Source organism: Notolabrus celidotus, chromosome 2, assembly GCF_009762535.1.
Source record: "Notolabrus celidotus isolate fNotCel1 chromosome 2, fNotCel1.pri, whole genome shotgun sequence".
Lineage (NCBI taxonomy): Eukaryota > Metazoa > Chordata > Actinopteri > Labriformes > Labridae > Notolabrus > Notolabrus celidotus.
Genome location: NC_048273.1, coordinates 21,964,456 through 21,988,791, shown reverse-complemented (window position 1 = coordinate 21,988,791; position 24,336 = coordinate 21,964,456). Strand labels below are relative to the sequence as shown.

The 24,336-nt window shown below is 44.0% G+C and overlaps 2 protein-coding genes across 4 annotated transcripts; both read left to right on the top strand.

Moving 5' to 3' along the window:
• The first annotated feature begins 2,503 nt into the window (after window positions 1-2,503).
• stil (STIL centriolar assembly protein) lies at window positions 2,504-18,290 on the top strand. 2 transcript variants are annotated; one of them, XM_034676377.1, is made up of 16 exons: window positions 2,504-2,902; window positions 4,824-4,931; window positions 5,233-5,348; window positions 5,454-5,638; window positions 13,067-13,314; window positions 13,398-13,481; window positions 13,745-13,831; window positions 13,903-14,050; window positions 14,125-14,231; window positions 14,335-14,443; window positions 14,552-15,550; window positions 15,881-15,965; window positions 16,285-16,480; window positions 16,604-16,694; window positions 16,776-17,044; window positions 17,321-18,290. In XM_034676377.1, exons 1-16 carry the CDS (start codon window positions 2,823-2,825, stop codon window positions 17,883-17,885), a joined length of 3,477 nt encoding a protein of 1,158 aa, XP_034532268.1. In that variant the 5' UTR covers window positions 2,504-2,822; the 3' UTR covers window positions 17,886-18,290. The 2 variants fall into 2 exon arrangements, with proteins under 2 accessions (XP_034532268.1, XP_034532276.1); XM_034676385.1 differs by having other exon boundaries at window positions 2,505-2,902; window positions 14,128-14,231.
• A 95-nt stretch (window positions 18,291-18,385) lies between these two features.
• serpinc1 (serpin peptidase inhibitor, clade C (antithrombin), member 1) lies at window positions 18,386-24,330 on the top strand. Of its 2 annotated transcripts, none has more exons than XM_034676418.1 (8): window positions 18,386-18,752; window positions 19,745-20,117; window positions 20,677-20,892; window positions 20,985-21,122; window positions 21,516-21,734; window positions 22,128-22,302; window positions 23,844-23,908; window positions 24,074-24,330. In XM_034676418.1, exons 2-8 carry the CDS (start codon window positions 19,746-19,748, stop codon window positions 24,248-24,250), a joined length of 1,362 nt encoding a protein of 453 aa, XP_034532309.1. In that variant the 5' UTR covers window positions 18,386-18,752; window position 19,745; the 3' UTR covers window positions 24,251-24,330. The 2 variants fall into 2 exon arrangements, with proteins under 2 accessions (XP_034532309.1, XP_034532317.1); XM_034676426.1 differs by lacking the exon at window positions 18,386-18,752 and adding an exon at window positions 19,084-19,126.
• The last annotated feature ends 6 nt before the right edge of the window (window positions 24,331-24,336 follow it).

The following is a 24,336-nucleotide window of genomic DNA, read 5'->3' as shown; positions in this document are numbered from 1 at the left end:
AAACTGGCAGCTGGAGAGGTGGGTCACATGGGCTCTAACAAAGGCGCCCTCGAGCAAGGCACCAAACCCTTAACAGCTTGAGACTGTGTGCAGCCTCCTTGCTCTGACGTCTCAGTCAGTGCATGTTCAGAGGATCCTGTGTGTAGCATGGTCAATGACTGAGTGAAATAGTTGAATTCCCCTTCAGGTGTTTACAAAGAACGTCTTCTGTTTTTAACAACATTGTGTGGAAAGTATGAAATCTGGTGTTTACAGCTCAAACCGTAACCTGCCCAGCAGCTGAGGGAAACACATTTTAGATGTTTTTAAGTCACTTTTCTGGTAAAAACGTTTCATGTTTCATCTCATCAGATGTTTTATATTTGTTGTTTATTTGGACTGTTGCTCAGTGAAGGTGAATAAAATATAACTTCAAAAATCTAATCTGCTTCCCTCAAAATAGTCAAAATAATCTAATATCTAACATAAAACAACATGTTTCTACTTTTGACTTCAGTGGTTACTAAAATTCTTTACCAAAGTGCTTCTTCTCCATTAGAGGACGTGAAAATGTGACAGGTGCGCGTGTCTGTGTGGCTGAGGGTCCTGTGTCACGCTGATGAATAATTTGTCCACATGCTGCTCTTCAGGAGATTACTTTGTGTGTAGGAACATGATCCAACTGCTCTCACGTGAATTATTCATGACATGCACACACACTCGCACACACAGAATGTGTTGTGGTGTAACAGACTGAAACAGTTCCTGAAGTTCTCAGATCTTAGGCTCGCTCATAAAAACACTGCAAGCTTAAAAACTGTGCAAGTTAAAGATGTTCATTCAAAACAAACCAGAAACTCAAACACGGCACGCATGATGAAGTTGTTAAGTAAAATGACGGAGTGTGGGGGAACATCTCTGGGCCTGAATGAACTTTTAATGAATCGTAAAGCTGACATGACCTTCTTATCCAACACATTAATGTTTTTGTTTTTTTCTTTTGGTACAATGGTGATGATTAAAGTAACTTCGACTTACAAAGGCCTTCGAGAATGAAGGGAAGTGAGTACATCCTGCACGAAAGAGACATGGATGTGATCTGTGATATCAGTGGAGGACGGAAGTCAGCTACCTGACTCTCCTGGAGAGAGTGTAAGTGGAAAAATATGGTCATGTTCTTTATAGCACCTGCACTGAAGCACACAGAGGGGCAGACAGCACACCGCTGTAAATATGAGACTATGAGAGCTAAAGATAAGACTAACTTCTGTTTTCAAGTCTTAAGATGCCTGTAAGCTCCACTGATCTGAAATAGGTTCCATTTTTTTCTACTCATCTTCTCAGTTCTGTTCTGTACATTGTTTTATACCTATGCTACAAGTCTGTGCACACTTTTCACCGCATCACTGGTTCTGTAAATATTTGTAATTTTACTTATGGGTTGTGTATAAACTTCGTAAGATAGTTTTATTCTATAATCTTAATTGCTAATAACTTTTTAATAATTGTTGTATACTGTTTTGCACTGTGTACTTTGCTGCTGTAACACTTAAATTTCCCTGTTGAGGGATGAATAAAGGATTTTCTTATCTTATCTGAGTAACGCTGGTGCTTACCAGCGTTAGAAACACAGCCACAACAAAAAACACCAAGATAAGTACCATGAGATTAAAAAAGAAGAAAAAGATGTTATGGTACACAATAAACAGAAAATGTTCAAAAATACAAAACATAAAAACAGAGCAGCTGCTTTCACTTGAACGTGAATTATGTTTGGTATGTTGGCAGAACATCTTTCCCATTCTTATCTGTAATCATGTTATATGATAAATATTAAGCTATTTTATTATGTGGAACTTACGAATGACTTGTTCTTCAGGTTCAGGTTACTTTATCTGTACCCGTAAACGATGTTAGGTCAATACAGAGATAGAAGACAGATGTCAGACAGAACAAACTACTTAATGTGGAAAACATACAGAAATATCCTAAAGATAATCAAACAATAAAAAAGGTATAATTAATAGACATGATAAAATGGTAAAAGTGCTAAAGGTTCCATTTAAAATGCATATCAGAGAACAGTCAACCAATAAAAACTCATAAAAACTATAAAATCACGTAAATAAATAAGAATATCTGGGCTCAAGTCTTTTTTTTATACATTATTCGTTGACTTTTATATATGGACATAATGTCTTGTAAATACATGTCTAGAATAAATATAGGCCTATCTATGATGAAGAAATCATTCGTAATGGCCCTTTAAAACAAGTTCAACACTATCCTGACCGGTGGGGGGCGGTGTTGTACCTTTGGCCATTCAATCTGCCCGTCACAGCACACAGAGGGGGAGAAAAAGACAAGGACCAAGAGCCATGCCATTGGACAGAATCACTCCGCCGGCGCTTCCTATTGGCTGGTTGAGTCGCCCCGCCATTGGTCAGAATCACTCCGCCGGCGCTTCCTATTAGCTGGTTGAGTCGCCCCGCCATTGGTCAGAATCACTCCACCGGTGCTTCCTATTGGCTGGCTGAGTCGCCCCGCCAGAGGAGCGTAGAAACAGCGCCATAATTAAACAGCGCTTAACTCTTGTTTTCTGAGGACGGTTTGCGGTGGAATAAGCCTAAACATGACTACTTTAACCTGTGGGAAATAGTTTTACCAAGCTCTTGGTGACCCTTTACTTCCGGGTATTGTCAAAGCGAGTTTAACCTACATGTTAACCTAACAGAGTTAACGGATGTGGTCCAAGTAGGAAGCTAAGCTTGCTAACGTTGTCAGTTGCGGTGTCTCAGTGTTTCTCTCCCGCTATCAGGGTCTCTTTGTCGGCCACAGCAGGGATGAGCTGCCCCGTTAATCTCACAGCTCTGCCTTCCGGATTGTTTGAGTCCGTTTTGACTCCAGAGAACATCAGAGGAAGGTAAGCAGACGTCCTCGAACTGGGTTCAGGTAAACTACACCTAATGTGGGCGTCACACCTTGACACTGTCCTGAGGGGAAAGTGTTTTATTCAGTGCTACAGTTATCTATTTTAATACTCTACTTTTATTACTTACTAATTTATTACTGTACTTTCCATCTCTTTATCTCATGGACAGAGTAACTGTTTGTGTTTGAGAGTCATTTTATTAGCACAGCTTTTGGAAGAGTCTGTCTGAAGTGTGTTTTAAACTTGAATGCCCTTTATTCTCTCTATCATCCCACCAGATTACACAGATTATTCTATTTTAATTATTATTTATTTAACCAGATGACACCCATTGACATCAAGACCTCATTTACAAGGGCGACCTGGCCAAGAGGTCAGCAGCACACCTCAAAATAAATAGCACAACTCAACAGCATGGAGCATATATACAGACAGTATGTAGAAACAATCAATAATTTAAAAGTGCAACTAGTTTGCAAATAAAGTGCAAATTGTGATCATTAAAACAGCATTTTAAAACACAGGCACTGTTCTGGGGTCTGTCTTTCATTTAAGATGGAGCCAAAGCCATCAAGTGAGGTAAGATCTGACAATCTCAAGTCTTTCTAAGCAGTAGGAGCAGCAAAACTAAATCATCATTTACCGAACTCTGCCCGAACACGGGGAACACACACTTGTAAAGTGTTGCAGGAGCGCAAGGCATGGTGGCTTTTTGTTCTTTGTAGATACTCTTTATTCATTAGAGGAAAACTCAGGTGTTACAGCAGCACACGTGTAGAAATAAGAACAGATAAATCATACACAGATGTAATGTGAAAGATACAAAAAATTGCAAAAGCGTTCACTCTCCATCTTAAAAGTTCAGTACCCAAACATACTAGACCAGTTTGACTAAAACTGCTGGTACAGAGGATTACAATTAATATCAAAGAGACGAGTGGGTATTTTACAACCCCTATTCCAATAAAGTTAGGATGCTTACTGCATTAAAAACAAACATGACTCTGTAGTGGAAATCACTGTATCGGCTCAAAAACACTTCTAAAAACCATCCTCTGTGGGCACAGCTTAGGTTCAAAATGTAACATGCAAATAGAGCACCATATATAAACAGGATCCAGAAACACAAGAGACTTCTCTGGACCTGAGCTGGACTGAGGGGAAGTGGAAAACTGTCCTGTGGTCTGATGAATCCAAATCTGACAATCTCTTTGGAAATCATGGATGCTGTGTCCTCCCCTCTAAAGAGGAGAGGGACCATCCAGCTTGTTACCAGCTCACAGTTCAAAGCCAGTGATGTATGGGAACGTATAGGAGTCTATGACATGGGTAGCTTACACATCTGTGAAGACTCCATTAATGCTGAACAATATACACAGGTTTAAGAGCAACACATGCTGCCATCCAGACAATGCTCTTTTCAGGGAAGACCTTACATATTTCAGTAAGACAATGCCAAACCACATTTTCCACATATTATAACACCATTCTGTAGTAGAAGGGTCCAGGTGCTAAACTGGTCTGTCTGCAGTCCAGACTTGTCACCCAGAAATCATGAGACAGAAACTAAAAATACAACAAAGGAGTCCCTGTCCCAGCTGTTCGAAACATGTTGCTGGAATAAAATTTAAAATGAGAAATCATATTTTTCATTAAACAACAACATTTCATATGTTGTCTTTGCTCTATTTGCAGTTGAATATGAACTTTAAATGCTTTACAAACCATCAAAATCTTTTTTATCAACACTTTACACATCATCCCAATTCTTTTAGAATACGGGTTGTTTAAAGCTTCAGTAGATACAAGAAATGATGGACTGATGTATATTGACATTGAAGTCGGTTTACTTTAATGTAGACACACAGTAGTTCCTTTAATGCCACATTTTCTTGCTCTTGTTTCTGAACAGAGGCTCGATGAATTCTCTCACTCCGCTGAGTTTCCCCAAGTCAAGATCAGCACTGTGGGATGGCAGCCCTGCAGGACAGAAGCTCCGCCTCCAGCTCTGCGCTCGCAGGTATGCTTGAGCTGTATTCACGCATGCACTAAACTCATGCAAATGTCTTGCTATCTGAACACACATGGTAAAACTTCTCCCTCCGACACTACCTGGAGTTTTCCTCACCAGTGGTATAGTTATTGTTAGGAGTTGGGGTGGACCAGTGAGTTAAAATACAGCAGGTAAGAGTAAGGAATATTCATCACTATATTCATGTGTGTGTGTGTGTGTGTGTGTGTGTGTGTGTGTGTGTGTGTGTGTGTGTGTGTGTGTGTGTGTGTGTGTGTGTGTGTGTGTGTGTGTGTGTGTGTGTGTGTAGGAAGCCTCGGTTGGTGCTGATGGAGAAAGCTCTGCGTCTGGCTCAGCGTCACGCCCGTCAGAGCAACAAGCCTCGCCTCCTCTGCTTCTTCCTGGGATCAGTGTCTGTGGATGCAGGTCAGAGGTCACTACCAGCTCACTCTCAACACTGATTTGCTTTTGTTTGTGCATCATTTATATTCACTCCTGTTCTCTGTGTGTGTGTGTGTGCATGTGGACCAGACGAGGAAGGAGTCACAGTGACCCTGGATCGGTTTGATCCGGGTCGGGACCAGGCTGGATCTTCAGGCAGGACACCCTCTTCTCTGCTGCCTGGAGATGTCCTGGTTCCCTGTTTGTTCTCCTCACAGAGTGAGACATCTGACACTGTTGTCCAATCAGAGGCTGAGCTGCATCACTGCTTTAAGGTGAGTGTGACCCCACCTGCAGCTCAGAGGTCAGCATCTTGGCTCTGAATCAGGTGCTCAGGTTTAAATCCAGCCTGACCCAGACTGTTCAGAAGTGATTCCAACATGGTTAAACTGATTTAAAACCAAGGAAGAGGAGAGAATTTTAAAAAGAGTAAAACTACAGAAAATACAGAAAAGATGGTGCTCTTAGTTTGAGGGTATGAAACTCAAAAAAACTTGGCACTCTTTTGAAGAGAGAAGGTTAGGGTTACTTTATTAACCTGGCAAGTTCTAAATGTAGAACACAATTTTGAAGTATACTTGACGCGTCTGTCCTTCATCAGGGAGTTACAGTTACATGGTGAAACACAACTGACATACAAAGGGAGAACACATCCTCAGGTGTCAGCAATCAGTGTTTAACTGTCGGAATTACACCGGCAATGTAATGTGAATGTGCCTACATGTACAAGTGACAGTGATGATTCCTGATTGTCTCTGTGTATAACTGAAGTTTAGTGACAGTGAAGACAGCAGCGACTAGGGATGTCAAACACAAACTCAGAGCTGGTTGTCGTAGTTTGTGGTTTGATTGTAAAATATTGAAGACGTTCAATGGTCCCGAAATCATGACCAGTTTGCTTGGTAGCTGTCGTCTGTTGTCACGGCAACATCTCGTTTATGTCACCAGCAGCTGATTCCTCTCTGTGTGTTGTAGTTTGTAGTAAGAATGAATGTAATCATGTCACAACGATGTTAAAGGCTTTAAAGCTTCGTGGAAAATCATTTAGAATTTTCAAACAATTTTTTTTATTTTTAATCAACTGATGTTTTAATTACTCTTAAAATGATAGATAGTTCAGAAAATGCTCATCAGTGTCCTGACAGCCTGAGTTCTAGTCTTTTTGCTCAAGAAATTAAAAGAGAAGTAAAGAGATCATAAAGATATTTAACCTTTTGATCAGTTAACTGATGAATCAGTGCAGCCAGGGAGTAAAATTAACTTTTTACCTCATCTGCCATTGGCTAGTGACCTACAAAAATGTACCGGCCAAAAATATTTTTCACTGGCCAAGTAAAAAAAGACTTCCTTATTTGATTTAAAATATTTACCATAAGTTTTTATTATGAGAATCCAGCTTAAGCATCACTTAAAGAATACAGTCATGTACAGATAAAATTCGATTATTGCTATTTTATTAGGTTATACTTCATTTCAAGGGGACTGCTGCATCATCATGTATTAGAAATATTCAAAAGTGCAACCTTTTACATTGACTGAGTGAACCAAATGTCTGTCTCACAGCTTTAACAGGAATGTTCCTTTTAACCAGCAGGAAAAGGGATTTTCCTTTGGGATGTTTTCTTTGAAACGTGGTATAGTGACATTACTCCGTTTAGCTGTCTGTTCCTCTTCTTGATCGTCTCCTGCCTCTTTGTTTATCCTTTTTGTTTGTGGTGGCTTCACGCCAGGAATGTGTTGCCACATCTTTGTGGAAACGCTCTTCCCGCCGTGCTTCTTCAAGCAAAGGGAATGAATAGAACTCCAGTAGCTGACGTCACACCGTTCCCAACGTACCAAATCACAACACAAGTACAGCGCGCCATGTAGGGCTGGGCGATATGGAAAATGATGTTATCACGATAAAATATTTCATATCAGTCGATATCAATAATATCACGATAAACATCAAATCATTATTTCGTTTAAATTTAAATGCAGATTTTGGGTCCTGAGTGAAAGTTGAAGAAGCCAGACAGTTGTTAGTTTGTATCTGGATTCAGTTTTCTGATAAAATTCTTGAATCCATCATTTCTGATGGTGCTAATAGGAAGCAGGTCTTTTGTGTAAAATTAGATTTTTGAGAAGTTTTAGTTTGTAGGTTCTTATTTTTCTCAGATTTAGGTTATTTCCACAATTTGATTTACATTTACAACAAATATATATCAAATTGTGTCCTGTGTATCAATCAATCAATCAATCAATCTTTATTTGTATAGCGCCAAATCACAACAAACGTTATCTCAAGACGCTTTTACAAACATAGGAGGTCTAGACCACACTATGTCAAATTATGAACAGAGACCCAACACCAAGACAGGGTAAGACTCAGTCTGACCCCACCTTAATCCATCATGAGCATTGCACATCGCAGTATTTAGCTAGTTACAGTGGTGAGGAAAAACTTCCTTTTAACAGGCAGAAACCTCAGGCAGAACCAGACTCATGTTAGACAGCCATCATGCCTCGACTGAGTTGGGTCTGGAAAGACAGATAGAGGGGAGTAAGAGAGAGAGGTGATAGTGATGAGACGAGTCGTAGAAGCTGTTGCCGCTGGAGTCCAGCACGTCCGTATCAGCTGGAGTCCAGATCGTCCGCAGCAGGAGGACGTCTACGGCAGCTCAGAGGAGTCTACGAGACAATGGAGCTCAGGGACTCCAGAAAGGTCTATGGTTAGTAACTTTAATGGGACAGGCAGAGTTAAAGTAAGTGATGAAGGGGTTGGGGGGAAGAAGGTGAGCTAGGATCCCAGTGTCAGTGTGCCAGTTCCCCCGGCAGTCTAGGCCTATAGCAGCATGACAAAAGCTGGTCCAAGCCTGATCCAGCTTAACTATAAGCTTTATCAAAAAGGAAAGTTTTAAGTCTACTCTTAAAAGTGGAGAGGGTGTCTGCCTCCCGGACCCTGACTGGTAGATGATTCCAAAGGAGAGGGGCCTGATAACTGAAGGTTCTACCTCCCATACTACTTTCAGAGATTTTAGGTACAACTAGCAAGCCTGCATGTTGGGAGCGTAGAGTTCTAGAGGGGTAATAGGGCACTATGAGCTCTTTAAGATACGAGGGTGCCTGATTTTTAAGGGCTTTGTAGGTTAAAAGAAGGATTTTAAATTCTATTCTACATTTTATTGGGAGCCAGTGTAGAGAAGCTAACACTGGAGAAATGTGCTCCCTCTTCCTAGTTTTAGTCAATACTCGAGCTGCAGCGTTTTGAACTAGCTGAAGAATCTTTAGAGACTTATTAGGGCAGCCTGATAAGAGGGAGTTACAGTAATCCAACCTGGAGGTAACAAATGCATGGACTAGTTTTTCTGCGTCGCTCTGAGACAGGAAGTGTCTAATTTTAGAAATATTGCGCAAGTGAAAATAGGCTGACCTTGAGATTTGCTGAATTTGGGAATTGAAGGATAAATCTTGATCAAATAGGACTCCTAGATTCCTAGCCGAGGTGCTGGATGCCAGACTAATGCCGTCTAAGGTACTTATATTATTAGAAAAAGTCTCTCTGAGGTGTTTGGGGCCGATAACAATCACTTCAGTTTTTCCTGAGTTTAGCAGTAAGAAATTTCTGGTCATCCAGGTCTTTATGTCTTTTAGACAAGCAACTAATTTAGATAACTGATTGGTTTCTTCTGGCTTCACTGATAAATAGAGCTGAGTGTCATCAGCATAACAATGAAAATTAATAGAGTGCTTCCTCATGATGTTACCTAGAGGAAGCATATATAAGGTGAAAAGAATTGGTCCTAGCACTGATCCTTGTGGAACTCCCTGACTAACCCTGGTCTGCACTGAGGACTTTTCATTTACGTGAACAAATTGAGATCGATCCGTTAGGTACGATTTAAACCAAGCTAAAGCAGTCCCTGTAATGCCAATTAGTTGCTCTAATCTCTGTAACAGGATTTGATGGTCAATCGTATCGAATGCAGCGCTAAGATCTAATAAAACAAGTACGGAAAGAAGACCACTGTCTGAGGCCATTAGTAGATCATTGGTTACTTTTAACAGTGCAGTCTCTGTGCTATGGTGGGCTCTAAACCCCGACTGAAAGTCCTCAAACAAACTGTTGCTCTTAAGAAAGTCCCAGAGCTGAACTGACACCACTTTCTCCAGGATTTTAGAGATAAAGGGGAGGTTAGATATCGGCCTATAGTTAGATAAGGAGCCTGAATCAAGAGTGGGCTTTTTAAGGAGAGGTTTAATTACAGCTACTTTAAATGATTGAGGTACATAGCCTGTCAGTAAAGACATATTAATCATACTTAGTAAAGAACTGCTAACTAGTGGAATTACTTCTTTTAGCAGCTTAGTTGGGATTGGGTCTAAAAGACAGGTCGATGGTTTAGCTGAAGAAACTGTTGAAACCAGTTCAGGAAGGTCAATGGGTGAAAAACAGTCTAGGTATACATCTGGCTTTAACGCCGTTTCAATGATCCCGCTGTTGGTAAAGGGTCCTACACTAGTTAAAGGTAAGAGGTTACTAATTTGATCTCTAATCTTTAAGATTTTATCATTAAAGAAGCTCATAAAGTCATCGCTGCTGAGGGCTAAAGGAATACATGGCTCAGTGGAGCTATGACTGTCTGTCAGCCTGGCTACAGTGCTGAAGAGGAACCTAGGGTTGTTTTTATTCTCTTCTATTAGAGAGGAGTAATAGGCAGCTCGAGCATGCTGCAGGGCCTTCCTATATTTATTAAGACTATCCTTCCAAAGTGAGCAGGTTTCAGTTGTTTTATTGGAGCGCCATAATCTTTCTAGTTTTCTAGAGTTTTGTTTTAGTTCACGGGTTTGAGCATTATACCACGGAGCTAGCCTCTGTCGTCTAATAGTTTTCTGTTTAAGAGGAGCGATTAGGTCTAGGGTAACCTGCAGAGAACCTGTAGTATCATCTACAAACTGATCTAGCTGAGAGGAACTGGAGCTAGTATACAAGCTTTGAGCTAAGGTTGGACTAAATACTGAGTTTAACGCAGCAGGGATAGCCTCTTTGAACTTAGCTACGGCACGATCAGACAAATTCCTGGTTATTACGTTTTTATTACCTTGAGTAGAACCTACTAGGAGGAAATCAAACGTTACTAAACAGTGATCTGATAAAAGCGGATTTTGTGGGAAGACTAATAAGTCCTCAATTTCAAGACCATAAGCCAGAACAAGATCGAGGGTGTGATTGAAATGGTGAGTAGGTTTGTTAACAACCTGTGAGAAGCCAATTGAGTCCAGCAGGGACATAAACGCAATGCTAAGGCTGTCATTATCAACGTCTACATGAATATTAAAGTCACCTACTATGACTATTTGATCTGAGCTGAGGACTAAATTAGATAAAAACTCTGAAAATTCAGTTAAAAATTCAGAGTACGGGCCAGGAGGGCGGTAAATTATGACGAATAAGATTGGTTGCACTGTTTTAGAAACTGGATTGGGAAAGCTGAGAACTAGGCTTTCAAAGGAGCAACAGCCCAGTTTGGGTCTAGGGTTAATCTGAAAACTAGAATTGAAAATAGCTGCCACTCCACCACCTCGGCCAGTTACTCGAGGGTTTTGAGCATTAAGGTGACTAGGAGGAGTGGCTTCATTTAAACTAAGGTATTCATTCTCACCCAGCCAGGTTTCAGTTAGTGAGAATATATCAAAGAGATTGTCTGATATAATCTCGTTTATTAAAACAGCTTTAGCAGACAGAGATCTAACATTCAGTAAACCACATTTAATTTTAATATTATTCTGTTCAGCTGCATTCGAGGTTCTAATTTTAATCAGATTGTTTTGATTTACTCCTTTGATGTTTGGATTGTTTAACAAGAAGGGTCTCAGTCGGGGGACAGACACAGTCTCTATGTGATATAAACAGTGGCTGGGAGACGGCCCCAAAGGAAGCGCAGAGGAGCGTGTAGGACTGCAGCTCTGCTTCCTGGTCTGCACTCTGGGTTGTCACTTTTCTAAACTAATAAAATCTGCCATGTTTCTAGTTAAACGGATGGCACCATCCGAAGTAGGATGAATGCCATCTCGGCTAATCAGACCAGGTTTGCCCCAAAACGATCTCCAGTTATCAATGAAACCCACGCCGTTCTGCGGACACCAACCCGACAGCCAGCGGCTGAGTGATGAGGTGCGGCTAAACAACTCATCACCGGACTGAGTAGGAAGGGGTCCAGAGAAAATTACTGAGTCAGACATCGTTTTAGCTAAAGCACACACCGATCCCACATTAAGCTTAGTTATTTCTGACTCGCGTCGCCGGGAGTCGTTAACGCCGACATGAATTACGATCTTTCTGAATCTATGTTTAGCCTTTGCCAGCAGTTTTAAATTTGCCTCGATGTCACCCGCTCTGGCCCCAGGAAGACATTTGACTAACACCGCTGGCCTTGCTAAGTTCACGTTTCTGACTATGGAGTCTCCAATGACCAGAGTGTTAGCCTTCTGAGGCTTTACAGTCTTAGCAGGTGTGTTGCTAAGTGGGGCAAATCTGTTAGGAACGTGAACCGGTTGGTAGTCTGACATGGGATTCTTTAGCTTACGGCTATGCTTTCCCCCTCGCACCGTAACCCAGCCACTGCATCCCGGCTGCTCGGGATCTGCCGTGGGGGGAAGCTAAGCTAGCTGAGCTAGGTAGGCTAGGTTGCCCCGCACCGGCTACAGGGGGCTGGTTAACTGCCTCTGCCTTGGTGCGGAGCCGCGACTCTAACTCACTAACCCTCGCCTCCAGGGCTATGAATCTGCTACACTTCCAGCATTTACCATTATCAGTAAAGGAGGACGATGTATAACTGAACATCTGGCACATCGTGCAGCACCGTGCAGGAGAGGAGACTGTATCAGTTTGGTAGAGTATTGTTTTGAGTTGTGCTCTCCCCTTTAAGATTACTACGGGTTACAGGCAGAGTGATGTTGTTTCCGACAGTACTGTGAATGCATCACGCTCGTTCGGTGCTCCGTTCGCGGTGGACATTAAACATGTTAGAAATGCACAGCAGAAGTTGTGTCTGTGCTCTTCCTTTACCCACATCCTGAAAGTTTATTTAATGTAGTGTGTTAAGTTAATAGTTAAGGCAGAGTCAGCACAGTGTCAAACTAACCAATCGCTGTCCCTCGTCTCAGCTGTGTTTACATTCTGCTCCCAACTTCTTTAAGCCCTGCACCCCTCTCACCCTGCGACATGATTGGCTGTTCAATGCCTCTTCTTCTACTGTCTAATGTTGGGCGGCCACTAGCGTTTAAGGCTTAAGGCCCCCCCTCCATTTTATTTGGCTGGGGGGGTGTAATTACATGTTTATTTATATTGAACTTTTATCGAAAATGTTGTTATTTATATTGAGAAAAATTATATCGCGATAATTATCGTTATTGAATTATCGCCCAGCACCATGAGGATCAAAGCAGCCTGACAGTCGGCAGAAATGGTCGAAAGTATAAAAACAAAACCTCACAAGCAATACAACATTTTCCATCGGCCACTGACGGGTGTGTGTTTTTGTTTTACACGGCAAACTAATTTTTTACCCGCCATTGGTGCTTAGCGGGTGTTAATTTTTCAGCCCTGAGTACAGCGCTTAACAATCCCCTTCACAATCCCTCCTTCAGATCTCTCTTTATCAATCAGGACAGCTTTCTGTGAGATACCAAATCTTTACACATTGTGTGTGTTTGTTTGGCAGGCATTGCAGCAGTGTGTGAGCAGCAGACAGACTCTGGATCTGGGTCAGCTGATAAAGTTCAGAGGTCATGTGGTCTGCTGTCAGCAGTATGATGCTGCAGTGTTCAGCCTCAGCTGGTCGTTTGTCTGTCCGTCCATCAGTGTGGACGTGCAGCCGGTCCGGTCAGTCCCCATCATCCCCACCGCTCTGCTGAGGAGTTTGACCAGCTTCAACAGACCACTGCCGCAAGCCGCCAGCCGACAAAGAGGGTAATTACGTGTTCCTCTAAGAGAAGAGTCCAGGTGCGTATGATGGACCCGGGTCAGGTCTGAGCTGTTGTTTGTGTGTGCAGGTTTCTAACCATGGACCAGACCAGGAAACTCCTCCTGCTGCTGGAGTCTGACCCAAAAGCCTCCACATTGCCGCTGGTCGGACTGTGAGTCAACACACGGCCAATCAAGAGATAGAATTTAATCTGACCCTTAAACAAGCCCAGTGTTTTTGTTATACCATGATACCATGAATACTGGTCTCTGATTGGCTGCACAGCATTGACACCTGACCATCAGCATTATTTCTACCATCACTGTTCAGCTTTACTTCAGGCTGACTGCAGACACATACACACACACACAGATTATCAGGTGTTCACTCATCAGATATTTGTGTGCTAACGTTTCTGTCCCTGGCATGTGACAGCTGGCTGAGCGGAGTCACACATGTCTACAACCCTCAGGTGTGGGCTTGGTGCCTTCGGTTCCTGTTCAGCTCCTCCCTCCAGGAGAGGTATGTCCTCTCACCTGCTCAGATTATTTCACCCCTGCGTTGTTCCGTGTCTGACAGTTCTCCTGTTTCAGAGTTTTATCGGAGAGCGGCTGTTTCCTCCTCGTCCTTTTTGGCTCCACACACAGAGCGCCGCAGTTCTTCCAGTGTCGACGACCAGGATCAGGTCTACAGCTAGACTACCAGCTGCTCACTGCCTCCCAATCTGTTACACTGTACCAGGTAACAACACACCTGATGGGTTCTCTGGGGAAGCACTGTGCTCTGATTTGGACTAACATGGCTCTGTGTCCCAGCAGCAGGCGGTTTGTGTGGAGGGTCAGACTCTGCGGTGTGAGCTGGGTTCAGAGGATCTCAGCAGACAAACTCAGGTGTTCAGAGATGCCATGAGCTCCTTCAACAGGTAACAGTTCAAAGGGACAGCACGACAAATTCTGCAGAAAAAAGAGCAGACGTGTTGTAGCCCAGCGTTTGTTTTGTCTCATGTTGTCCCTCTGTGTCCTCAGTGCCGTCCATCCAGCTGCCGGTTTGTCTGTCAGCGATCAGGACTCCGGAGTCGAGGATGAAGATCTGTCTCCACGGCCTTCCCCTAGCCCCCACCTCCCTGCCCAACAGGTCAGTCTTAGGTGGAGTTAAAGACACCTGCGCCTTTTCTCTGTCCTCTCTGCGGAGCTGTGATGTATTCTCTGATACGTCAGACATTAACAATGGTTTGTGTTTCAGTCTCGCAGAGTTCAGCCGTCTGTCCCTGAACTGTCTCTGCTGATTGACAGCAGCTTCTCCTCCAATCCCAACATCTGGCAGAACCCTGGCTCTGCCCACAAACCTCCAATGCCTGCTCCTGCTGACAGACAATCTGTTCCTCATACTGGAAACACCGCTTCCAACTCTTTAGCCCCTACAACTGCTCCTCATCCTCATCTCCACAGCACCCCTCACTCCAACCTGCAGCAGCCCTGCACCTGTTGCTCCTCCCACACCTACAACTGCACCACCATCTATTCCTCCTCCCCCACCCTCCACCCTGCACCTGCTGCTTCACCCCATCACAGAAACAATACTCCTCCATGCTCCCGTCATCAAACTCCTCCTCCCTCCAGTTTCAACCCCGCCTCTCCTCCATCCTCACAACACCACAGCAATCCTGCTCCATCCTTACACCATCAAACTTCTCCTCCTCCTCTGTCAAGTTTTCACCCTGCTTTATCCTCCAAACACCATCACACTGCTTCTTCTGCTCCCTCCGTCCATCGTCAGACTCCTCCTCCCCATGCTCTTCGCTCTGCTGCTGCATCTCCTACACCTGCTGTTTCTCCACATCACCACAACACTCCTCCACCACCCTCCCATCATAGAACTCCCCCTCCTACCAAACCCCACCCTCCGTCTCCATCCTCCCATCATCAAACTCTTTCTCCTCCCTCCGAAAACCATCAAGCTACTCCTCCCTCCCGTCATCATTCTCCACCTCACTTCTCAACCCACTTAGCTCCTTCTCCCTCCCACAGTCCCGTCTCCCTTCCCTCTCTCCACCACCACCACACGCCCCCGCCCTCTAATCACCTCTCAGGTCCTCCTGCACCTTCCCCCAGCCTCCTAACACCCTACCCGTGTCCCTCCTGTGTGAATCAGTGCTGTGATCTGGTGGGTGGAGGTGCATCAACCGACACCTATCAGCTCCTACTCCATCAGGACCGACAGCTACGCCTGCTGCAGGCTCAGGTGAGAAGAGAAGCTGCTGTAGACCTCCCCAGGTTCTTTATAAAACCTCATCAGAGCAGGAGAACCTGTATTTATTCCACATATACTCATGCCTACATCACCCATAATGCACCTCTCATTCTGACTGCTGTGATTGGATGGGGTTTGTTAGCTGAGCAGAAACTAATTTAGTCTGGGCCCTTATAAATCTGACAACATTTTAAACATTCAGTGGAGAAACTAATTCAGCTCCAGAGCCCTCTGATTGGTCACAGTTGGGGTGTGTCTTTGTGTTGTTGTCATGGTCACTGCATACTGACAATTAACAGTGTATTTGCTGAATATTTTCAGGTGCAGATGTTGTTGGAGGCTCAGGGGAAACTTCAGGTGGACACTCCAACACCCCGCAGCACCGCCAGCATTGCAGTAGGGACAGGTGAGACTGGAGAGGGCTCCGTTTAAGAGTCTACCAGGTTTATAGACTTGTGGTCTTAGATTTTAGATGACAGATTTATGTCTGAAGACTGAATCAAGCACAGTCTGGATAAGGTTATGATGGTTTTCTGTGGATATTGTTTTTCTCGCGACCTTCCACATTATTTAAATCTGATGTCTGATACGTGATGGAAAATAAATCCTTGTTTAAAAGTTAAATTTAAGTTTAAAGTGTTAAGGAACCCTGGAGGAGACAGGTTATAGAGATACCTAGTGGACAGACTGTTGACTGACACACAGGTGTGTTTTTTTTGGTTCAGGTGCCAGTCTTTTCTGGGGGGATCCTTGGCAGCCCCTCCCTCATCAGGAGGACAAGGCTCTGCCCACATCATCCCCCAGCCCCACCTCCTCACCCAGGCCTCTCCCTGTGTCCTCCACTGCCCCACACACTGACTTGTCCTTCATCAGGCCAGCTGAGGATGGTGACATCAGAGATCAGGAAACTGCTGGGCACAGGTGAGAGATCAAAGATGTTCCTAAACAACAAGAAGAGTAGAGAGGAAGATGAGGGTTGATGGTGATCACAGTGATGAATGCGCTGATCATGATGATGATTATGATGGTGGCTTTCTGTTCCAGTCTCAGTGGACTGCAGAGTCCGGTCCTAGGAGAGAGTGTCAGCATGTTCACACCCGCAGACCAGCAGCAGAGCTTTTATCAGCACCTGAAGGTACCTGAGAGGATCAATGATGCCTTTAATGTCACTGATGATTCTCGTTGATAAATAAACCTGATTTATTCTGACCCTCAGAATCAGCTGACCAGTCGTCTTCAGGAGTCAGACAGTAAACAGGAGGAGAAGAGAGACTCCAGAAGGAGCAGCCTGTCTGCAGCTCCTGACTCCTCCCAGTCCTCCTCATCCTCCAGCTCCTCTTCATCCAGGAGGAGACAGCACAGCCTTGGTGGAGACCCGGTGGTCAGTGCCACCCTGCGGCAGCTGCAGCAGCTCGGAGTGAACGTGGATGAAGATGATCTGACGGAGTCTGAGAGAAGAAAACACCAAACTGTGGAGAGCAGCAGGTAAAACACACATGAGAGCTCAGCTGATGGTTACCTGTCTGTAGGTGTCTTTAATGTCCCCACAGCTTAAAATCAGACCTCGGTGACTCTGTATTAAACATTCCTGATCATCTCTTTAGCGACCTCTGCTGGAGAAAGATAGACGTACAGCTGAGTGATTAGCTTAGCATGTTTTCGGTTATTCACACACAGTAACACAATGCATGTTCTCACTGTGTGTGTGTGTGTGTGTGTGTGTGTGTGTGTGTGTGTGTGTGTGTGTGTGTGTGTCATCAGCACTTTGGCGGCCATCAACCCAGCTGCAGTTCTGTCCAGACTGAGCGTGTCCGAGCCGTCAGCCAGCACTCTGTTTCCAGGAGCCAGCGTTGATCTAAGTCTGGAGGCCAACGCCATCGCCCTGCGTTACCTCAGTGACTCTCAGCTCAGCAGGCTGTCTCTGGGAGGCCACACCCCCCTGCCAGGTCCTGCTTCCTCCTGCAACTCCCTGTTGTCACCTAGCAACATGTCCATGGCCACCAGGAAGTACATGAGGAGGTACGGTCTGATCGAGGAAGAGGATGATGAGGATGAAGAGCAGGGGATCAATGCTCAGGAGGCGTCAACTCGCCCGCCACTGGGTGAAGCTATGAACGTCAAGCTCCTCCCACAGAGTCAGCTGATCAGAGACCTGAAGCCCAAAATGCAGCTGTTAGCAGACAGCAACAAACCGCACACAGCGGATAAGGAGAACTGTTCCAGCGGGCGGCCATCTTTAGTGAGGGCAAGCAGCCGTCAGACAGAAGGATCAGTGGGAAACATCCTGGACCTGAGCCGCCTGAGACAGCTGCCCAAACTCTTCTGACGACAACAAAACTGTCCACTCATCGGATAGAGACGCTTTAATTTAAACTTTTATCTTTTAAATTGTGTCTAGTTTAAAACTCAGTCAGCTGCCTGAATTTCTTCTGATAACACAACCCCAGAAACCAGCCACAGTCTGGAGGTACCGGGTGGATCAGTTTGAACAGACTCAGACTCAGACTTCAGACTTCAGATGTAAGAAGCTGTAGTTTCTGGTGTGTTGGATGTGATCTGGGTGCTCAGACTCTGGACATGCTTGTCTCTGGAAGTCTTCCAGCTTTACTCTGTCTTCACTTGTTTATGAAATATTTTCTGTGTTTAATCTTTTTTTTAATAATTTTTATGTTTTTTTGCACAGATTTTTTAAATATTTATGATTCCACAATAAAACTCATGAAACTTTAAACTCACGTGTCTTCATAGAGCTCATGGAGCCTTTAAAACCTCAGTGTTACAGCCTTTATGAAACCCTCTTCCTTTGTATGTGCGTTCATGTGGAGGCTCCTCCATTTCACATCATTATTGATTTGATCTATTATGAACCTGCAGCTGAACCTGCTCCCTCCACCTGATGAAGACAGCTCTTCTCAGTTGTGGGTGTGACTTCAGAGGTCAGCCGAGTAGAAGTGGGGAGGTTGCGCCTTGTCCTCTGCTGGTCAGCTGTCCGTCCTGCAGCTGTTTGTGTTATTGATCTGTGATTGGTGGAAGTCCTGTGGCAGTGGATGTTCCAGGAGCTGTGAGCTGTTGACTAACAGACGATCAATGTCTCAAAGGTTGCTGTGATGTTTCAGTGCTCTGCAGGACACTGACCTGAGTTCAGCTCACACCGACGATCTAACCGTCTGAATCTGCTCCACTACCTGCTCAGGTAAGAATCTACTCCTGGAGCTCTCTCCTGGATTCAGGTGGAATATGTATGTCTTGTTTTTATTCTGATACAGTGAAGCTTTTCCTCCTCTGGTCCTCTGTCACAGGTTTTAAACTATTTGTATTATTTACTCATTGTTATGGTTCAGTGTTACCTTTGTTATTTGACTAACGTCATACATGAACAGCTCCATGCAGGTCACTCAGTTTGATCTGTTTGGAAACAACCTGATTGTTAAAGTACATACATTTTTTTTATTGATGATGGTGGTTAAATTTAAAGTCTGCGTCTCTGATATTCGTCTGAGCATTAAGGGTTTATTTTTTAACTGAGCTTTAACGTCAGAGGAGTAGACACCTGCAGGGCTCAGCCAGGTAACGGCAAACTTGAGATTACAAAGTCTGAAAAGTTTTCTTAAACTGACGTAAAAAAGACAAAATCAAAGTTTGAGGCTCAAAGTGCAGTGTGGGTGTGTGCGTCAGTGTCTGTTAGTGTGCAGGTGTGTTTGTTGTGTAGTTGTGTGTGTGTTAAAGGTGTAGACCCTCAGAGTATTGGTAGCAGATACTCTTTCCTCTTGTGACTTTTTATTTGTTGTTTAAAATCTTTTTTTTCTCTTTGATCTTCAAACGGAAACGTCCTGCTCTTGAGGGTTTCAAGTTGAACTCCCAGACATGTTATGACTCTGAGTGTCTCACCGTGTGTTTTTGTTTTGTCTCAATCAGTCAATCAATCAATCTGGCTTTCTTTGTAAAGCCCTTTTCATACAGTCTGAAGAAGTTCATCAGATCCTCTAGCAGCTCAGGATGAATATCTGTACTGTTTTCACATTTAATTATATTTTATGATTGCGATTTGTATATTTTACAAGTGTCCATATATTTGATCTGTTGGTTGGTCGATGCTCTGAGATGTTTGTGATGATAAAAGATGAAACACTGTCCTTTGCTCCGATTAAAGAAAACAACATTTTTTCTGATTGGCTCTCCATCCAGGATGAGGGCTTCTGATTGGCTGTTGGTTTTGGTGTCCCTGCTTCTCATCTCCTTCACGGTTGATGCCGACATCTGCAGCGCCAAACCCAGAGATCTCCAGCTGGAGCCGTACTGCATCTACCGCAGCCCTGACTCGGACCCAGAGACCCCCGAGGACCCAACCACAGAACCCGAGCCAGTCCCCGAGTCCACAAACCCCAGAGTCTGGGAGCTGTCCAAGGCCAATGGCCGCTTTGCCCTGGCGCTGCACAAACAGCTGGCCCTCAGCAAGACGCCAGACTCCAACATTTTCATGTCCCCCCTCAGCATCTCCACGGCGTTCGCCATGACCAAGCTTGGTGCATGCGAATCCACGCTGGAGCAGATCATGAAGGTCAGAGAGAACCTGAGGCTGCAGAATCGCCCCCTTAATTAAACAATCAACTAACCAATCAATGGTTTCATTTATGGAATCAACTCATAACCAAACTTATAAAAACAAGGTGCTCCGACAGAGGAGAAGACACATACATAAGAACAGAGCAGAGGAACCAACAACAGAGCTTAAACTTCGTAACCCAGACTCCATGAGGAACCATCAGAGCCAACAACAGAGCTTCACATCATCAACCCAGACACCATAAGAAACCTTCATCGCTGCCTTTAAAAACTTGAGGGGGTAATAAAAAAAACCATTAAGGATTTGGATAAAATGAAACATAAATACATGGCTACAAAATATAGGCATCAACAGCTCTGATATGTAGCTTGGAGTAAGACCCAGACAAGCTTTAAAGGTGATCAGAAAGATCTTAAAATCAGTTCTCAAACTTACAGATAGAAAGACTCACTAAGACCAGAACTAGACCCACCAGAGACTAAAACCAGACAGACTTGAGACTGGATGTAGAGAGGAAGAGATGATGAATTGATGTTCCTGTTTTTGTCTGCAGGTGTTTGAGTTTGACACCATCAAAGAGAAGACATCTGATCGGGTCCACTTCTTCTTCGCCAAACTCAACTGCCGTCTGTACAGGAAAAAAGACGAGACCACCGAGCTGATCTCTGCAAACCGCCTGTTTGGAGACAAATCCCTGGTCTTCAACGAGACGTACCAGAACATCAGCGAGACCGTGTACGGAGCCAGGCTGCTGCCGCTCAACTTCAAGGTAACCTGGTCTGACAAAAGTCCACACAAGAATCTCTCAGGGCTCATTACTAAAGATCCCTGGTCTCTAATAATCCTGGTTCTGTGCTGAAGGAGAACCCAGAGAATGCCCGGGTAACCATCAACGAATGGATCTCCAACAAGACAGAGAACCTGATCGAGGACACCCTGCCACAGGGGGCGCTGGACTCCAACACTATCCTGGTCCTGGTCAACACCATCTACTTCAAGGTATCTGAGCAGATTCCACGCAAACACACATACACACACAGCGAAGAGCTTTGATGAGGATGGGAGGAAATGTTTGAAACCTGCTGGTCACAGATATGTTACGTGTGTTCTTGTTGAACCTGATTCAGACTGAGAATCTCTGCTGGCACTCCCAGAGGAAATGTTCAGACTGAACAAAGTTTGTGTTGGAGCTCTTTAGGAGGAAGTGATTTCATTTTAAACCTGTAAGAAGTCCAGACTGGTCTTGATGAGTCTGTGAGCCAGCATTAGAAATATAAAGCCTGGTATCATCTGCGTAGAGGAAGAGGTTGTTCGCACATGCATCAGCCATTAAAAGGAATGAAGGAGTCATGTTTTTGTGTCCTGAAGCTCTCCATGTTTCTTGTCTCTCAGGGTCAGTGGAAAAATAAGTTCGACAAAGACCTAGTGTACGGCTCAGACTTCCACATCAGCAAAGATCTCACCTGTCGGGTCAACATGATGTACCAGCAGACCAAATTCAGGTACAAGTACTTCCCCGACGAACAGGTGCAGCTGCTGGAGATGCCATACCGAGGAGACGATATTACCATGGTGATCATCCTGCCCAGCAGAGGCACCCCACTCAGTCAGGTAAGCCTCTGACTCTGCTCCCTGTGATACACACCCGAAGGTTTGTTTTCTTTGTCTGGGTTTCTGTCTGGGTTAACTCTTCATAGTTTCCACAGGTGTCTCAGTTCTTTGTTTCTTACTTGTTATTTCTCTGAACATCCGAAAGAGTCCAAAAATTTTACTCTACCAAAGTTAAACTGGACTGAGAATCAAAGAGCGCCTGCCAGAAGCCAGGGCTCAGAGATAATCTGAGTCTTCAGCAGGGGATGGAAACCATAATCTGAGTCTTATATGGTTAACCTAGCTTTAGATATAGAAGAGGCTCTAACACGGAGCCCTGAGGTACTCCAGCAGAATAGGGAAAGTTATTCAGGAACAGGGATAATCACCTGTGTTTTACTGTGTGTGTCAAAGGTGGAGGATAATCTCGACCTGAAGAAACTCACTGGCTGGATGGATGAGATGAAGGAAACCACCGTCTCAGTCCACGTCCCTCGCTTCAGGGTAGAGGACAGTTTCAGTCTGAAGGAGAAGCTGGAGGCGATGGGACTGACCGACCTGTTCAGCTCCGACAAGGCCAGCCTGCCAGGTGAGCGGGCGGGGTCACACATTTGGTATCGAAGTGATACCTCAGTGAAGAAACTGTCTTTAAGAGCTAACTCCAAAGTTCCCATTCAGAAGAAGAGTCACAAAGGAGAGCATTGAGTCAAATATAACGTCTTGGAGGTTTAAACGCAGAACAGAGGAGCTAAGCCGAGTATTAATCACTGTCAGAGCTGTACAGTAACAGTAGTGTTGGCAGGTAGTTAAAACTTTAAGTGTGTAAATTAATGAACACAAGGTGGTGTATGATATAACTAACAGTACAGTTCAATGATGAAGAGATATATTACACATGATCTAAAATAAAAAGATCAATCTAAAAAGAGTTCAGGTCCGCCTATCACATTTCAATCAATACTCTCAGCAAACAGCACACACACCTGCAGCTCAGAGGTCCAACAGTGACTTTGGTCAAACATTCATCAGGTTGTTGAACACCGGGACATCACTGTGGACTCCACCGAGGATTTAAAAAAGTTCAGATGTGTCTGTTTTATTTTTATTTAAATATCATTTTAAATCAATGTTGCCTCATCTGCCTCACTCATCAATGTCAATCAGTCCTCCTGTCTGTCTGTCCTGAGGATTAATATTCTAATCTTAACTAATCTACCCTAACGTGATTTTATCTAATTTAACCTTCTCTAATCTAATCAAATGTAATGTAACCTAACCTAATCCAGTCTAATCTAAGGATGCTAATGGAATCTAATCTAATCATATCATCCTAATCTAATCTAATGTAGCTTTACCTAACCTATCTGTCTAATCTAATCTAATCTTTCTGTGTAATCTTATCTAATCCAATCTATTGTTAATTTAATTTATCTAATGTAACCTAACCTAACCTATGTCTTATTTCCGCTAAACTAATCTTATTTTATGTAATCTAATCTAATGTAACTGAATCTAGTCTGAACTAAACTCAACTAATGTAATTTAATCTGTTTAATCTCAGCTGCTGTTGTATAAATCCCGAGTCGTGGGTTTGACAGGCAGCAGCAGAGACTTAACAAAGTTAACTAATCTAATCCTATCTAATCTCATCACATCTAACCTTATTTATCCTAATCTAATCCAAAATAATCTAATCTGTTTAATCACATCTGTCTAAGTGCAGGATATATTTATTGTGTTGTGCATGTTGACAGGCAGCAGCAGAGACTCTGATGTTTGTCCTCATGTTCAGACTCTTCAGGGATCCTCTCCTCTGAGGACTCACAGCTGAGTGCTAATAATCTAATCTGGAGCTAATCTGAAGGTTTTGACTCGTCGCTAATCCCTGTATGCTGGAGTCGGCAGCAGACTGTTTTCAGCTGCCTGTGGTGTGACTCGTCAGGAGTCATGCAGCTGTGGGGTCATGATGAAGAGCCAGGAGTCATAGCAGATGTTTTCAACAGGTGTTATGACTATAGGAGATTGATGTTTCTCGTTCTGTAAAAGTAATCAGATTATTTGGTTTATTCTGGAGCGCAGCAGCGTGTAGATATGTAGTGATCTGTCCTTAATAAGGTCTGTGTGTTTCAGGGATGCTGGAGGACGGAGGTGATGGTCTTCACATCTCAGACGCTTTCCATAAAGCCTTCCTGGAGGTCAGTTACACACTGTGACATCACCGACAGCTGTTTACTGTTGAGTGTTTAAACTGGTCCCCTGTGAATGTGTTTGTATTGGAGTATGAGACACTCAGAGGTGTGTTAGTGCTGTTGTCTCATCTTGCCCTGATCGTCCTGACTGAGCCTGTCTTTGACTGGCAGGTGAACGAGGAGGGCAGCGAGGCGGCAGCAGCCACCGCCGTGGTGGCGATCGGGCGCTCTCTGAACTTGAACCGGGAGGTGTTCACTGCCGACCGTCCATTCCTGCTGCTCATCAGAGAGTCCACCATCAACGCCCTGCTGTTCACAGCCCGAGTGGCCAACCCCTGCAGCCAATAAACACTCTGCTGCTCCTCGCCCCGCGTCAGCATCAACACCTGTTTAATACTTCAAAATAAACCTACATCCAACCTTTTCAACCCTTA